The sequence below is a fragment of the Myxocyprinus asiaticus genome, chromosome 43, assembly GCF_019703515.2.
Source record: "Myxocyprinus asiaticus isolate MX2 ecotype Aquarium Trade chromosome 43, UBuf_Myxa_2, whole genome shotgun sequence".
NCBI lineage: Eukaryota > Metazoa > Chordata > Actinopteri > Cypriniformes > Catostomidae > Myxocyprinus > Myxocyprinus asiaticus.
Genome location: NC_059386.1, coordinates 21880111 through 21897062, shown reverse-complemented (window position 1 = coordinate 21897062; position 16952 = coordinate 21880111). Strand labels below are relative to the sequence as shown.

The 16952-nt window shown below is 37.9% G+C and overlaps 1 protein-coding gene across 3 annotated transcripts in view; it reads left to right on the top strand.

Moving 5' to 3' along the window:
• med13a (mediator complex subunit 13a) overlaps window positions 1-16952 on the top strand; it is a 122203-nt gene that overhangs the window by 82884 nt on the left and 22367 nt on the right. For all 3 annotated transcript variants that reach the window (XM_051685983.1, XM_051685981.1, XM_051685984.1), the window contains 6 exons: window positions 4112-4328; window positions 11579-11609; window positions 11878-11999; window positions 12303-12393; window positions 12887-13098; window positions 13566-13765. In XM_051685983.1, the coding sequence (XP_051541943.1) occupies window positions 4112-4328; window positions 11579-11609; window positions 11878-11999; window positions 12303-12393; window positions 12887-13098; window positions 13566-13765 (873 nt within the window). The remainder of the gene's footprint in view (window positions 1-4111; window positions 4329-11578; window positions 11610-11877; window positions 12000-12302; window positions 12394-12886; window positions 13099-13565; window positions 13766-16952) is intronic.

Sequence of the window (16952 nt, the reverse complement as noted above, 5' to 3'; positions counted from 1 at the left end):
TTACATATTGCACCTTTAAGTCATTTGAGCCTAAATTGTATGGAAATGTGTTTTGTTAAATTAAATTAAATTGTTTTTGGTTTCGGTTTTTGACCCAGTGTGTCCAGAATTTTTGGTTTCGGCCAAGAATTTTCATTTCAATGCATTACAAATTGGAATCTAAAACCTGCAAAAATTTGCTTGTAAATCTGATGCCGAAATTTGAGGCCGATACCGATCTCTGTTTTTTTTTTTTTTTTTTTTTTTTCAAGTGCCTTTTGTCACACTTTTGCTAGTTATATTGTGCAATTAGTTAAATGTTTATGCCACACAGTTAAGTTAGTGTAACACTTTACAAAAAGGTTCCATTTTTTAACATTATTTAACAACATTACTGTAATTAACTAATGAACTTTGTGTTAGTTACAACTTACACTAATACATTTTTTAAATTAAAAGTTGTATTAGTTAGCATTACTTAGTGCACTATGAACTAACATGAACTAACAATGAACAATTGTATTTTTATTAACTAACATTACAATTAATAAAGGCTATATAAATATATTGTTCATTGTTTGTTCATGAAACCTAATGCATTAACTAATGTTAAAGAAATGAAACCTTTTTATTAAGTTTTACCAAAATTACATTAAAATTACATTAATTGTGAATTGCTAGCATTTATTTGTTTTGAAACAGTTATGAATATTTCTGTTATCAATATCAAAAGGTCATTGTGACATACTGGTAAGCAGTAAAAACCATGAGAGCATCACACACAGCAGAGATACGTTCAAAAATAAGAAAAATATATCCATTACAAGCTTTAAAACTGCTCCAGTGAGAAATCATTAATATCTATGATTTGTTTACTGTCTTTGGCGTTTTGCTGTAACACAAATCAATAATTATTAAGCAAATGCACGAAGAAGCGGTACCCTTATGGTTAAAATGTAATTGCTGTGATTAGTGGTAATGTGACCAACATTAATCTGATTTAAATTGGGATCTTCACAGAATAGCGCTGAGATGAGTGACTGATGAGATATTGTGAGCACCTGGAGAGCGCACATGTTTGATTGACACCGCGAGTGAGCATATTGAAGGGAGTGAAGATGAAAGTGCTCATGATCGCTCAACACAATGTATGATTGTCACAACTCACGTTACATCACGTATACTCAGATTTGCATATGCATGTTTATTGTTTATTTCATTTTTTATACCCGTTTGCAGCCTCTTTATCCTCTCCGTGCTCACAGTGCAGCGAGTCAGAATTACTACCATAATGACTCTAGAAAATGGGCAACATAATATTCATACACGTGTAATTCTTACACATTTTTAAAAACAAACCTGCAGGTTCACCTGAATAACAGCATGTCTGAAAGATTACATTCGTGAATACTTAGAATTGCCAACGACTCACCCTCCATGGGCCACTCTGTCATGCTTCAAGGGCTTAGAAGGCGCTCATTCATTAGAGTAGCAGTGTATGTGTGATTTCCTGCGTGCTGCAAAAAAGATCAACCCTGATTCTAGGCACGATCGCCGATCACAGACTTAAGCCGATCGCCAATTTAGATTGGTGGCTGATCGATCGGTGCACTCCTAAAATCTAATGAATGGAGAACAGTTGTTGTGCATTCTCAATGCTGATAGTAGTTGGCTTTGTGCATAATGTTTGGATACATTTATGAAAAATGTTTTAATAGTATGAAATTTTCCTCGGTTAAGATCTGTGGAAAGCAGTGACTTTATGACCCTAATAAATTCATGAAGCAGCGCTGTTACGACAAAATAAGTGTACACATCGCTCATTCATGCCATTGTCTTCCTGGAAGAATTCTTGTTGATAGTGTTAAGTTAGAAATATGTATTCCTTTATTCCTCTCTATAAGCACAGAGAAATGGCAGGTTGAAAATTTTGTTTTTTGTGTGGGTGCTTTCCACATATCTGACGAATAAACAACCGTTTTCTTCAACAGTTGCTTGGAGGAGATAAAAGCAGTAAAATTTAGACCCAAGCGAACCATTCAAAAGTGGTTTGTTCCTGTCTTGTGCTGTATTCTTCCGTGCGATGCCTGCTGTTTGAGCAGGCAAAGAGAGGGAGTGTTGTGATTTAGTGTAGTTACTGTTGGCCACAGTGAGATGTACTGATATGCAGTGAAATTCCAGGATGCACTCGGATGTTCTCCCCATGTGTCCATTATTCTGATTTAGTCCAGTGTAATCCCTGTGCTCTCTAGGGCTTCAAGATGGGTTTAATCTCTGGCCAGCGCCACTGTGTGCTGTCATCCCCCATCAAAGCTGCAGTTGGTCTGACCTGTTAGAGTGGACGGTGGCTAATACATAACTGATTTTACAAAACAGTTGTAGAACACACAAAGACAAGGCACTATTGTGTCTTGTTTCTCACAGAGTGGACATAAAACTGTGTTCTTGGTCAATGCATTCCAGCTGTGCTACAATAAACAAACAGCTATTATATAAAACACCTGTTCACCTAGATACTGTAAACACCGTATCAACTGCACAGCAGAATAACTGCAGAATAATAATTCTGTTTCAATTTAGTGTTGCACAATTAATCAGAAATAATCAAGATTACAATTACGGCTGCTGCAATTAACTAATCGTGTAAATTGTCAATTACAGTATTCCATATAAACCTATTCCTTTTGCATCATAATACAGTATTGTTACTAAACCCAGTCATGTCTGATAAGTACATAAACCTATCATTAATGATGCAACAAAACTAGAATGCTCATTACAATATAACAATATAAAAGCAGTGGAGTAATTAAGTATTAAAGTTCTAAGGTTGTTTTTGGAAGCTTAACCTTCATAAAAAAAACGTTTTTTTTTTGTTTTGAAGGTATCATTTTATAAAACTGCACATCTTGCCTATTTTAGCTGTGACTATATTCACAATATTAGGCCTCTTGTGTATATGTATATAGTAGAGCTGAAAGAATTAACGCATTAATATTTAACGTGTTAATATTTCACGTTAATATATCACGATTAATGCATTTACCGTTAATACAACATAAACCCGCATAAACACTGGTTTGAAGGGCAGAACCTTTGTAATGTGTCCATCCAGAATCATTAAACTGCACACTTCACAACACACACACCAGAGCCCTTCTACCAAGGGGTGCCTACAAGATTAGCATAAAATAGCATCACGAGGCAGTCCCATAGACATTCTATGGGCAGTACTTTCATAACCGCTCGCTCTCTCCTATGATAGAGCCGCGGAGGTTGTTGTATCTGTAAATAAAATAATCTCTGCGCACACACAACAGTGCTTCCGTGATAAAATGGAGAAACGACCTCTTAATGCTATTTGATTTACAAAACCAGCCAAGATGGGACTAGAAATCAAGTATTTTTCAGCCTATGTAAGGCGCGTTTAATTACCACAGAAGCATGTCAAGTCTTAACTATCACCAAAACGCCGAATGAAACGTTTTTGTCTGCAAATGCCTTTCATGTGGCATTCAAAGCGGCGCTGACGTTGATGCGCTGATGCGAATCATGAATGCAGGCAGCTTCACGATTGCTGTAGGAAAGTGGATGGCCACAGTCTACTGGCAGATTGTGGAGGATTTTAGTTTAAGAGATTTAATGCCCAATGCAATGAAAATGCAGCCTATGTGGGGACTAGTTCTTTCATTTAGTCAGACTCTTAGTTAGACTTTGGAAAACGTTTAATATCACTTGAACTGGTGCTATTTTAGTGCATTTCTATCTTTATATTGTGGAAGGCTTTGTTTGGAAAATGTTAATATAGCATTAGTTTTGTTTCCTAAGATGGAAATAAATGCATTTTAACAGGAGACAAAGTATATATTTGTGATTTATAATCGCATATATAAGTGTCTGATTTCAGCACTTTCAAAATCTGCGATTAATAGCGATTAAATACAAAAGAAATTATGCGATAAATCATGATTAAAAAAATGTAATCGACTGACAGCACTTGTATTTAATAATATATAGTAATATTTTACAATTGTCTAATCATGCTCATTATATGTGTACTATGATTCTAAAAGTTTAATCATTGTAAAGTGTCGTATTTGACCTGTTTTGTTTTTGTTTGTTTTTTGCATAGGTTAATGGCTGCCTCCAAAAGGCCTCTGAAGGTCTCAGATGAGCGAATCCAAACATACCTGCAGCGACAGAACCAGCACCTGGCTGCAGCCATCACAGACGGCGACCACGAGCCTGAGGTCGACCCCTACGCCTTCGTCGACGGGGATGTTAAGTTCACTTTTTCGGATAAGAAAGACAAAGCCGGGGGAGACCGAGAACCAGGAAAGAAACACAAGGTGAGAAACGCTCATTGGCACAACTTACTAGAGATTTCACAATGCACTCTTCTTTCTTTGAGACTCAGTGGAGAGGTGTTTGGAGACACGCAAGAGTGAGTTGGAAGGTTTGTCAAGCATTTTCGTTGTCTTTTCTCATGACTTCTGTCATAAGACTTTAAAGTCAACATGAAAATTTTATTTAAAAAATTACACTGTTTGCTTTCTTAAATACATGTTCCTGGTCTGATTGTGCATGATTCATCAGTGCTTGTTCCAAAGACAAAATGGGCAGTTGGTAAATGTTAAGCAATAGCCAAATAGCTATTTAGGCAATCTTTTAGACTGAGGTTGTTTGCAATACAGACTTTTTTTATTTCTTTTTTTTAACACTAGTTCACCCAAAAGGTAAAATTGTCATCATTTTCTCACCCTCATGCTGTCTTAAACCCATAAGACTTTGTCTTTCTTGAAACCCAAAAGGAGATGTTAGGCAGTGTGACAGTCTCAGTCACCGTTCACTCTTACTTTTTGGGAAAGAAGTCATACAGGTTTAAGACAACATGACGTTGAGTAAAAGATGACAGAATTTTCATTTTTGGGTATCTACTCCTTTAACATAGTCAGTGTTTCCCCTAGGATTATTTCCAGCAGGGTTGCTGTTGCGCGTGTCCACGAGCCCGCAACACCAACACGTGTTAATGCGCGGCGGTGGAGGAATAGCTTAAAACAGGGGTGTCAAACTCAATTTTAGCCTGGGCCACATTAGGGGTTTATTTGTGCCTTCAAAGGGCCCGTTAAAAATGTGGCACCAGCACCTGCTTTGGTAGCACCCGTGCAATTACCAATAATATTGCATATTTTGTGCATTGAGATGGACATTTAACAGTATAGCATTGATTTTGAGGTTGGTATGCAGATGAAAATTAAGATATTAACTACAGTAACATCCATGGAAAAAATGAACAGTTAATTTTTATAGGGCTAAATTTAAATATTCTGACAGTGTGACTAAGTTGGGTCTTCTTTACAGATTCCTTTCATCAGGCTCCTACTGAAAGTGATGCAGGGATTCATTACTACGTAATTCAGTAGCGGCACTGCGCTGCTGCAAAATGCATATAGGGGAAACACTGACAGTAATTTAATGTTTGTTAATGTTAAAAGTTTGTGGCAAATAAAGAGTGGTTTGAAAAAGAAGCGTTACCATTGGGATATGTCGTGAAGCCTCTACGTACGAGTAAAAGACCTCCTCAAAAGTGGTTGGCTCCATTTTGGTATTGAACGCCCATTTTTCACGATTCAATATACTCAGTAGAGTCCTGCCCTACTTATTTTTATTTTTCTCATCGAATATCATGTTTCACCCAGAAATATGTCACATTACAGAAGTAAAATGGGTTGTGAATGCTGTTTAATGTTGACTTTAAGGTTCAATGATATTCTGAAAAGTCTCTGTAGAAAAGAATCTTTAGTAAATCTGTTCCCTACGCAAAAAGGAATTTTGTAGGCACAGTTTCTCCCTTGGCAGTGTGTGCAGTGTAATGCTGGCATCATGACTGCTCTCTTCAGCTTATGGGATATTCCCGTCTGAGATCTGAATCTGACACCCCCATATGTGGAGGAAAGCGCAGTAATAGAGGGGGCGAAGACAGGCTCTCCTATTTCTGTTGGCATCTTGCACACTTTTTGCTTCTTTATCTGGGAGCTGCGGAGGCCGTGGGTTTTAACAGGCAAACAAAATCAGCTTGTTTTTCAGTCCATTTGCCTTCTGTACTCCTATCTCTGTACTGTGTTACTCCATCACTTTGTATGCATGCTTTTTTTCCTCTCTCAGAATAACATTTCATTTGTCTGTGTCTTAGTAACCTCACAGCCTCCAACTCTTTTACAGTCACTGGAGAGGTTTGTTTATTAATATGGGCCATATGGTGCAATACAACCCCATAACATGAAGCATTCATTTGTAGCAAAATGCATAGTCTACAATAGAAAACTACCTCCTTAACTCCTGTACTCCACCCCAGGGTTCTGCTATCGATTACGGGGCGGAGTGATTTGCATGTACAGGCGTTTATTACGGTGTTGGTCATTAGGATGTGGAGTGTGTGTACGGAGGAACAGATTACACTCCTTATGCAGAGAGACGGCCTGCAGCGTAATGAAATTATGCACGGCGTAATGAATCCCTGCATCGCGTTCGGCTTGCATCGTAATGGTGGCTTTGGGATGTCGAGGATTCAAGAGGGGCAGGCTAAGGGCCTGGGGTGGGCTTCTAAGGCACAGAGGGGTACGCTGCAGTCTGCAGTCCCATTAGTCAGTGCTGTTATCTTATATTACAATGTTATTTATTATGCTGTGCGTGGAAGATATAATTTGGTGGCAAAGTATAAACATGTTTCACTCCCCACTCCATCCCTCCCTCTGTTGTTTTCTTAGCTTTCACTCTCTCTCTTTTATTTCACTCTCATTTTCTGATTGGTTGGCAGCTTCTGAGTGATCATTTACCAATACACTCTTGGCTGTTTTCATTTTGTGTTTTCGGGTATGGACATGTTGTGAAGTTAATCGGTGTGTGCGTAATTCTTAGATGTTGAGGAGTGAATGTTTTGGTTTTCCCGGTAAGCTTTATGTAATTACAGAAGATTTGTAATCCAAAATGACCTTCAGTGCATAACTACAAGGTCCAAAACACTCTCCAATCTGCTAAAGGCAAGAAAAATATGGCTATGGCGAGTAGGCTAAACAAAATGGAATATTGCAGCATAATACCTAGTTTAAGTAGTATGAATGACAGTCAGAGGCCACATGTCCACTCTAATACATAAGCTCATCTTTTTCTCTTTGTTTTGGTGTTCCGTCTTCACCGAGACTGCGTATTTGAGCTTTTCGAAAATGCTCTCCCAAGTGGATACATTTTAAAATGCCGTCTTTGCGTTGTAGTGTGGACAGGGAAAATGGAGATATCTGAAAACGATGACGTATTTGTTGTCATTTGACTGTAGCAGCATTTTTGTGCCTGCTACCCACTTTGATTGCATTGGTAAAGATAAATGTTACTGTACAGCCTTCACATTGCATTCCTTCAAAGGCGACAGGAAGTTTACTCAGAATTGCTGTCCGGTGACGGAACACTAGGACAGTTGCATTTCAGACTGTACATGGAACGGCAATTTTTTCCCCATGCACAGTAAGGGGATTTAAGAGTTTTCATACAGTTTATTGTGGATGAGCAACTTATGGAAAATGCTTGAAAACAGTAGTGGATGGAGAGCGTTTCAAAAACGTAAACGCCGTTTTCAAATCTATCCTAATTAACCTGTGTGACCCTGACCCTCGCAAAAAAAGAAAAAAATCCTTTATGTGGTGACACAAGTGGTGACACATTCCTGGTGTTTATCTACCAAGGAACAAAATCATGATAGATGTTGACAGTTTTAAAGTGACTGGATAATATACGATAATGCTAAGTATTTCCTTTGTCACAGGAACAACTAAATGTATGGGTGTTTCTTCATCTTAGGGCAATTTCATGTCCCATGAGTTGAGTTTTATTAAAATGAACAGATTTCAAAATTTTTCTTTTTGTTATATGAAGGTCTCATTTAACTCGATTGGAAACATTTTACCAGGCCTTTTTCCGTACTTTTCATATTCCTTTTATGAACAGATTTTACTGTTTCAGCCTTGTCTTAGACCCAGACTTTCCATATTATACTATGAAAATACAAGTAAAAAATGAAAAATATTAAATGTTTAAAACTATGATAATCTAAACAAAAGAGTGAAATAAACTATTTAAATATTAATTGTGTGAAAATTATTTCTATACATTTTTCAAAATTACCAAATTTTTTTGCCCCTTATAAAGTTTACTTGTGAAGCAAGTCAACAAAAGTGTCAATAAAGAGCATGTTTGACATAAAATGAGAGTGATTTAAAAAAAAAAAAAAAAGAATATTCAAGGTAAGTGTAACTTGTGAGCAGAATATTTTTCCATCAATCTGTAGTTTTGCCAACTTATGCAAAAAGTGTGAAAATATTATTAAATTACAGTTGAAGTCAGAAGTTAGGTTGAAGTCATTAAAACTAATTTTTAACCACTCCACAGATTTAATATTAGCAAACTATAGTTTTGGCAAGTCGTTTAGGACATCTACTTTGTGCATGACATGAGTAATTTTTCCAACAATTGTTTACACACAGATTGTTTCACTTTTAATTGACTGCATCACAATTCCAGTGGGTCAGAAGTTTACATACACTAAGTTAACTGTGCCTTTAAGAAGCTTGGAAAATTCCAGAAAATTATGTCAAGCCTTTAGACAATTGGTCATTTATCTTCTGATAGGAGGTGTGCTGAATTGGAGGTGTACCTGTGGATGAATTTTAAGGCCTACCTTCAAATTCAGTGCCTCTTTGCTTGACATCATGGGAAAATCAAAAGAAATCAGCCAAGGCTTCAGAACAAAAATTGTGACCTCCAGAAGTCTGGTTCATCCTTGGGAGCAGTTTCCAAATGCTTGAAGGTACATCATTCATCTATACAAACAATAGTATGCAAGTCTAAACACCATGGGACTAAACAGCCATCGTACAGCTCAGGAAGGAGACGTATTCTGTCTCCTAGAGATGAACGTAGTTTGGTGCGAAAAGTGCAAATCAATCCCAGAAATACAGCAAAAGACCATGTGAAGATGCTGGTGGAAACAGGTAGACAGGTATCTATATCCACAGTAAAACGATCCTATATCGACATAACCTGAAAGGCTGCTCAGCACGGAAGAAGCCACTGCTCTAAAACCGCCATAAAAAAGCCAGACTACAGTTAGCAAATGCACATGGGGACAAAGATCTTACTTTTTGGAGAAATGTCCTCTGGTCTGATAAAACAAAAATTGAACTGTTTGGCCATAATGACCATCGTTATGTTTGGAGGAAAAAGGGTGAGGCTTGCAAGCCGAAGAACACCATCCCAACCGTGAAACATGGGGGTGGCAGCATCATGTTGTGGGGGTGCTTTGCTGCAGGAGGGACTGGTGCACTTCACAAAATAGATGGCATCATGAGGAAGGAAATTTATGTGAATATATTATTAAATATAAGCAAAATCTCAAGACATCAGCCAGAAAGTTAAAGCTCAGTCACAAATGGGTCTTTCAAATGGACAATGACCCCAAGCATACCTCCAAAGTTGTGGCAAAATGGCTTAAGGATAGCAAAGTCAAGGTATTGGAGTGGCCATCACAAAGCCCTGACCTCAATCCGATAGAACATTTGTGGGCAGAACTGAAAAAGCGTGTGCAAGCAAGGAGGCCTACAAACCTGACTCAGTTACACCAGCTCTGTCTGGAGGAATGGGCCAAAATTCCAGCAACTTATTGTGAGAAGCTTGTGGAAGGCTACCCAAAATGTTTGACCCAAGTTAAACAATTTAAAGGCAATGCTACCAAATACTAAAAAAGTGTATGTAAACTTCTGTCTCACTGGGAGTGTGATGAAAGAAATAAAAGCTGACATAAATCATTCTCTCTACTATTATTCTGACATTTCACATTCTTAAAATAAAGTAGTGATCCTAACTGACCTAAGACAGGGAATGTTTTCTGTGATTATATGTCAGGAATTGTGAAAAACTGAGTTTAAATGTATTTGGTTAAGGTGTATGTAAACTTCTGACTTCAACTGTATGTGTATTTAGGATACATAAAATGTTAGCTATGAAATTGACCTTAGCAAGACAGTAGACCATTTTATTCCAAAAACATTCAAGTGTCTTTTCCTTCACTGTCTTTTCCACCACGGAATTCTTTTAAACTCAGTACAAAATTTTAGATGTGGTGGGTATGTTCACGATTTTTTAGAAAAAATTACAAATTTCCTGTGATTAATGTACATACACTGTTGGATGTTGTTAGTAGACAAATAAAAAAACAAAACAGTTTTGTTATTTATTTATTTTGCTACTTTTTATTATTGTTCGGAAAAGTCAAATAACATGCTTGCACATACAATAAATAGAACATAACTTCTTATATGTCATAGCTTTTCCATTAATTTGATCAAACAAACCAAAATTATACACAAAATAGAAAAACTGAAATATATATATTTACAGTACTGTGCAAAAGTTTTAGGCACTTGTGAAAAACTTTCAAAGTGAGGATTTCTTGTGAAGATAAATAATTTTCTTTAATCAATTAATGTCATACAAAGTCCAGTAAACAGAAAAAGAGCTAAATCAATATTTGGTGTGAACACTTTTGCCTTCAAAACAGCACCAATTCTCCTGCTTACACCTGGACACAGTTTTTCTTGGTTGTTGGCAGATAGGATGATCCAAGCTTCTTGGAGAATTCGCCACAGTTCTTCTATTTATTTAGGCTGTCTCAATTACTTCTGTCTTTTTGTGTAATCCCAGACTGACTCGATGTTCAGTGGGGGGCTCTGTAAGGGACTTGCCATCTGTTGCAGGGCTCCCTGTTCTTCTGTTCTATTCTATTTGCAAAAGGAATGTTTGGGAATATAAAATGTATGTGTCCTATTGACACACTAAAGTAGCAGATATAAATAACCATCTTAAGACAAAAGTTTTTGGGAAACATTTTATGTGCCTAATAGTTTTGCACAGTACTGTATATATATATACATAAGACAATATAAAGAAAACATCTATAAAAACTTATTAGAGAGATGAAAATTTCACACTATTTAAAAAAAAGAAAGCAAATCATTGAGTAATATATTCAGTCCATCTTGACCAGTATTGCTCAAAATTATTTACAAAAATATAATTCATAACTTGTACAAATTATTGCATGGTTGGTGTCTTAGACGGTAACCATTTCTTGGTAAAAAAATAAATAAAAATAATTTAAGATGCAGCTAACATTATTCTAAATAGATATGTATGACCATTTGACACAATATTTGGGGGCATTGAGCCCACATAAATACCTCAAATTATGAATTTTAAGATCCAGTACTCTTTCTATAACTTTATGAACATTCTACCAAAAAGATTGGATTTCAGTGCAACTCCAAAAAATATGAAGATGATTAGCATTTATATACCCACATAAAACAATTTTTTTTTTTTTTTTTTTTTAACGAGACTTAACTTTCAATAGCCGGTAAATTAATCTGCCATTGAAGTAAATTTTGAACTTTACAGATCTGTGTTGCATGATCTGTGCATATCTGTTATATGAAGGGTCTGTCAGTCCTTTACATTTCGTAATCATTTCCTATTTCCTTTCACTCTCTCACAGGGAGAAGACGGCAGTGCTACTCTATCTGATGGTAAGGATTGTACCTCTTTTTCCACTCCAGTAATCTCAGTGACTCTCCCGTGAACCCCTCTGTAACCCTGAGTCTGTTCATTTTATTTGAATTAGTCTCCCCTTTGACAGCCTGGGTCAGTTTAGTGTATTGTTGCCCATAAAGGTTAAATGTGTTCACTGACTGAGGGAAAGCGCTCATCCTGATGTGGTCTCACTATAGGCTGTGGTTATGCTAGATAAAGCTGGGGAACAGTGTGCTAAGTTCTCTCTCTCTCTCTTGCTCTCAGATGCTCAGCAGGCTGCAGCTCATAACCGGGCTGCTTCTACCAGTCTCATACATGATTCAGACCTGGCAGTCTCCATCAAAGACCTTGACAACCTATTTAACTCGGATGAGGACGAGCAAACAGTCAGTATCAAGCTCCACCTTACTCCAATGGCTTTATTTCACTGTGGAATTTTGCCAAACCATCTGAGTTTATATTAATACAGTCTGACATGAAGGCTCAGAGATGATGGCCACATACAATAAAGAGATAATTATTCATGATGAATACAATCAATATACCCTAAAAATAATTGCTGGTAAAATTACCTTTGCTATTGGAAAAGAAGTGTAGGTTGTAACGGAAATGTATTTTCTGTAGGAAAATGTTCTTTTTATGAAGTCATAGTCTAGATTTTTCTTTCTAAATTATTTCTCTCTCCACAGCCTGGAGCACGAAGAGCTGTAAATGGAGCAGATGAGAAGTTTGGCAGCAAAGAATCAAAGCCAGCCACACTGGACCCTGTCTCCTGTATAAGTGAGCACAGCCGTCTCCATCTATAAATATAAACATTTACTTTGTCACTCAAACCCTGTTTACTGCCCTCTGCTGGCCACTCTGACAAACTTTACAATGCTTTTAGTCAAGCATGCTGTGCTCAGTCCAGATTTACTATATATGGATAGTTCACATTAAATAACTCAAAGAAGTTGACGTCCAGTGTTGTTTAAATTTAATTTAAAGCATGCAGCTTTTATGACTTAATGGAGAGACAACATGCGATATTTGTACTTTTTACCATTTAATTAGTCATATCTCAGAACCATTTAAAATGAAGGTATTTAAACCTGGTGAAATGCTGGCCAGTTACAGGACTAAAGATATACATGGTCACATTTTTTGTCAACTACCCATATTTTGGGTTTGAGGTTATTACAAACATGGCAACACGTCTTTCATGCATGTACTGTATCACTGTCACTTCCTTGTCCCTTCATATCATCTTTTACTCTCCCCATCTCTCCCTCAGGCACGGCCGATCTGCACCAGATGTTCCCTACACCTCCCTCTCTGGAGCAGCACATCATGGGTTACTCCCCCATGAACATGGGCAGTAAAGAGTATGGCTGCATGGAGCCAGGCTCTGGCCTCAACACACTGGACGGCCCCTCTGTTCTTGGAGGCCAGTTTAAGATCGAGGTAGAGGAGAGTTTCTGTAGCCCCAAACCTTCTGAAATCAAGGTGAGACTAGTTTAACTGCTACACCATGTCCTAACCATGCATAACGCAAACAGCATCAAGCAATTTTTCCTCTCTGAAAAGGAAATGCTGCGGAATTCATACAAATTTCAGGCAGTCGGAATTAATTTAATGTTTAATATACAGCTGTTTGCAGCAAAGAATTTTAGTGACTGACAAAATGTCATTGTGATGTTGTGTTCTTCATTTGTCGCTTTGGATAAAAGTGCCTGCTAAAAGAATAAATGTAAATAAATGTAGGACATGTAGTGATAGTGTGTTATGGTTTTGTCCTGGCTCACCTCACCAAAGGAATTTTTGTGGGACGTGGATAATCTAAGATCTATTGTGTTGCAAATAAAGTGTGTATTGATTTAAGTGCTTCCTCTGTGAGTCAACATGCCAACTTGATGTTGGAAATGGACTGACACCCGTGCAAATTATGTGTTTCTCTTTCTTTCTGTCTTCAGGACTTCTCATTTGTATACAAGCCGGAATTGTGTCAGCCATTTGTGGGCTGTTCCATGTTTGCCCCCCTGAAATCTCTGCCCAGTCAGTGCCTGCCTTCTATCAAACTGCCTGACGAATGTATGTACAGGCCCAGCTGGACAGTGGGAAAACTGGAGCTACTCAATTCAGTACCTCCTATGACCATCTTTAGCAAGGACGGGTGAGTTCCCAACACATCAGAGCCAGCAACCGCAGCCATTATGTATATCTACACACACAAACACACACACATTTTGCATGCACTAAGGGGCTGAATCTCACAAAGAAATGCCGGCATCTGATTTCAACCCAAAATCAAACACATTTACCCCACAAATTCAAATTTCTTTAATGTGTGAAAATCTCGTTCACATTACTATTTTACATCAATGAAAGTCATCACATGCAAACATGTTTATTAATATTATTAAAATTAGCAAACATTAAACTTAATACAACAAATACTAGCATAATACCAGGTATAACATGTTTAATTACAATAGTACTTTACAATTTACATATCATTATTTATTTTGCATTACAGTGGGCTACTTGCAATGTGGGGTAAGGTGGTGGTGGTGAATGTGTCCTAATTGTCATGAAAATGTCACAATGCAAATTTTAATGGTCCTAAAAATTGGTTTAATTTTCTATATGCAAAATGTAATTAATTTTTTTGTCTTTCGTATTTGCACACTTAAAACATGTTAACTCCAAGTCACATGTTCTATGCAGCCAGATATTTACACCCACACACCGCTTGTTCTTTCTAATGGCAGATAGAGAATAAAAGCGCAGAACAGGTGTTAACGCTCTGGTAATTAGACTGTCAAATCCATCTGCTGCCTCTGTCCTTCTATTTTCTTATATTTAGAACAGTTTAACACAAAGCTTCTTCACTGTCCAAACGGAACCTGCTCTCTCTGTTTCTCATCGACCGGTTTATTTGAATAGCTGGTGTTTGCTTTGACGGCCACATCTGATTGGTATTCACACAGTGTTTTTCATAATCTGGTCGTCTGGATTGCTTTTTCGTGTGATGTTATGAACCTGTCAGAGTAAACTTTCAGCTACACTCTTTAATTTTGTTAGCTTGAAGTGTTCGAGTCATGCTGTTGAAATGTATTGCCTCTTTATACCGTGGCGATATCAACGCAGATGAAAAAAATAATCAAATAAAATTTATTATTGCAGTTCTTACATTTTTCTCAGGGCTGTGTGGTGTGGCAAAAAGAACACTGTATTCTTGGATGATATTTTGGATTTTCTTAGGAATTCTGTGAAATGTGGTAAATTTAGGGAGATGGGGTTGTGCTGGGATTGGTCAATGATAGGGTGGTAAGTCTGGTCGTAAGGTCTATGTTTGTTAAAGTCAGTCTAAAAGCTCTGTATGAGCTGGTTAGGTTTTCTTTATAGCCCACAGCAGTATGGGGGAGAGGGCCACGTCTTCAAACGGGGGGCCTTCACACGCCTGCCTGTTTTTAAAGGCCACCGGGAGCCACACTCGGCATTCTCACACTCAAACACGCACACACAGTCCATGTGGCACAAGCTGTGCTTTCATTTCTTGCACAGCTGCCTGTTTGACCGTATGTCTAAAAATAGTTTCTTTGGCCCTCCCTCCTGTAGGTTTTCTTAGGATAACAGTACTGTGCTGCAGTTCATAATAACTGTTCACTATTATATCCACTAATACGGGGGTCTTTAGCCATTTTCAGGCCAAGGACCCCTTGGTGGGTAGGGAGACAGAGCAAGGACCCCAATTACATTTTTATAAAATTGAGTGTTGCATTTTATGCCTATAATAACATCTGAATTGTACCATAATAATGTATGTACAGTTGAAGTCAGAAGTTTACATACACTTGTAAATGAAGTCATTAAAACTAATTTTTTAACCACTCCACAGATTTAATATTAGCAAACTACATTTTCGGCAAGTCGTTTAGGACATCTACTTTGTGCATGCCAAGTAATTTTTCCAACAATAGTTTACAGACCAATTGTTTTACTTTTAATTGACTATATCACAATTCCAGTGGGTCAGAAGTTTACATACACTAAGTTAACTGTGTCTTTAAGCAGCTTGAAAAATTCCAGAAAATGATGTCAAGCCTTTAGACAATTAGCCGATTAGATTCTGATTAGAGGTGTACCTTTGGATGTATTTTAAGGCCTACCTTCAAACGCAGTGCCTCTTTGCTTGACATCATGGAAGAAAATCAAAAGAAATCAGCCAAGACCTCAGAAAAAAAAAACTGTAGACCTCTGTGAGTCTGGTTCATCCTTGGGAGCAATTTCCAAGCACCTGAAGGTACCACGTTTATCTGTACAAACAATAGTACGCAAGTACAAACACCATGGGACCACGCAGCCATCATACTGCTGAGAAAGGAGATGCATTCTGTCTCCTAGAGATGAACGTAGTTTGGTGCGAAAAGTGCAAATCAATCCCAGGACAACAGCAAAGGACCTTGTGAAGATGCTGGAAGATACAGGTAGACAAATATCTTTACCCACAGTAAAACAAGTCCTATATCAACATAACTTGAAAGGCTGCTCAGCGAGGAAGAAGCCACTGCTCCAAAACCACCATAAAAAAGCCAGACTGCAGTTTGCAAGTGCACATGGGGACAAAGATCTTACTTTTTGGAGAAATGTCCTCTGGTCTAATGAAACAAAAATTGAACTGTTTGGCCACAATGACCATTGTTATGCTTGGAGGAACAAAGGTGAGGCTTGCAAGCCAAAAAACACCATCCCAACTAGGAATGTGCTGAACGACTAATTTCACTGACTTTTAAACAGAAATTTTGAAGTCGACTAGTCTAAAACGAAGCCAACCTTCAGAAAACAGTCAAAAAAAATTGTTTATGCGACCCATTTAATATACTTAATCTATTCCATATCAGAAGCTAAATTCCACTGAAAAGGGGCAATTATCTGCAACATGCTTGCCTTGCATTGATAATTGTTCATTAAATATAGAACATGACACTGGGTAGCTCAGCAAGTAAAGACGCTAACTACCACACCTGGAGTAGGGCGTGCTAAGTGACTCATGTTAGGCTTCCTAAGCAACCAATTGGCCCGGTTGTACGGGTGGGTAGGGTCACGTTGGGTTAACCTCCTCGTGGTCGCTATAATATGGTTCTCGCTCTCGGTGGGGTGCGTGGTGAGCTGTGCGTGGATGCCGCGCAGAATAACGTGAAGCCCCCACAGGTACTAGTTCTCCGCGGTAACACGCTCAACAAGCCATGTGATAAGATGCATGGATTGACTGTCTCAGACACGGAGGCAACTGAGATTCGTCCTCCACCACATGGATTGAGGCGAGTCACTACGCCACCATGAGGACCTAGAGCGAA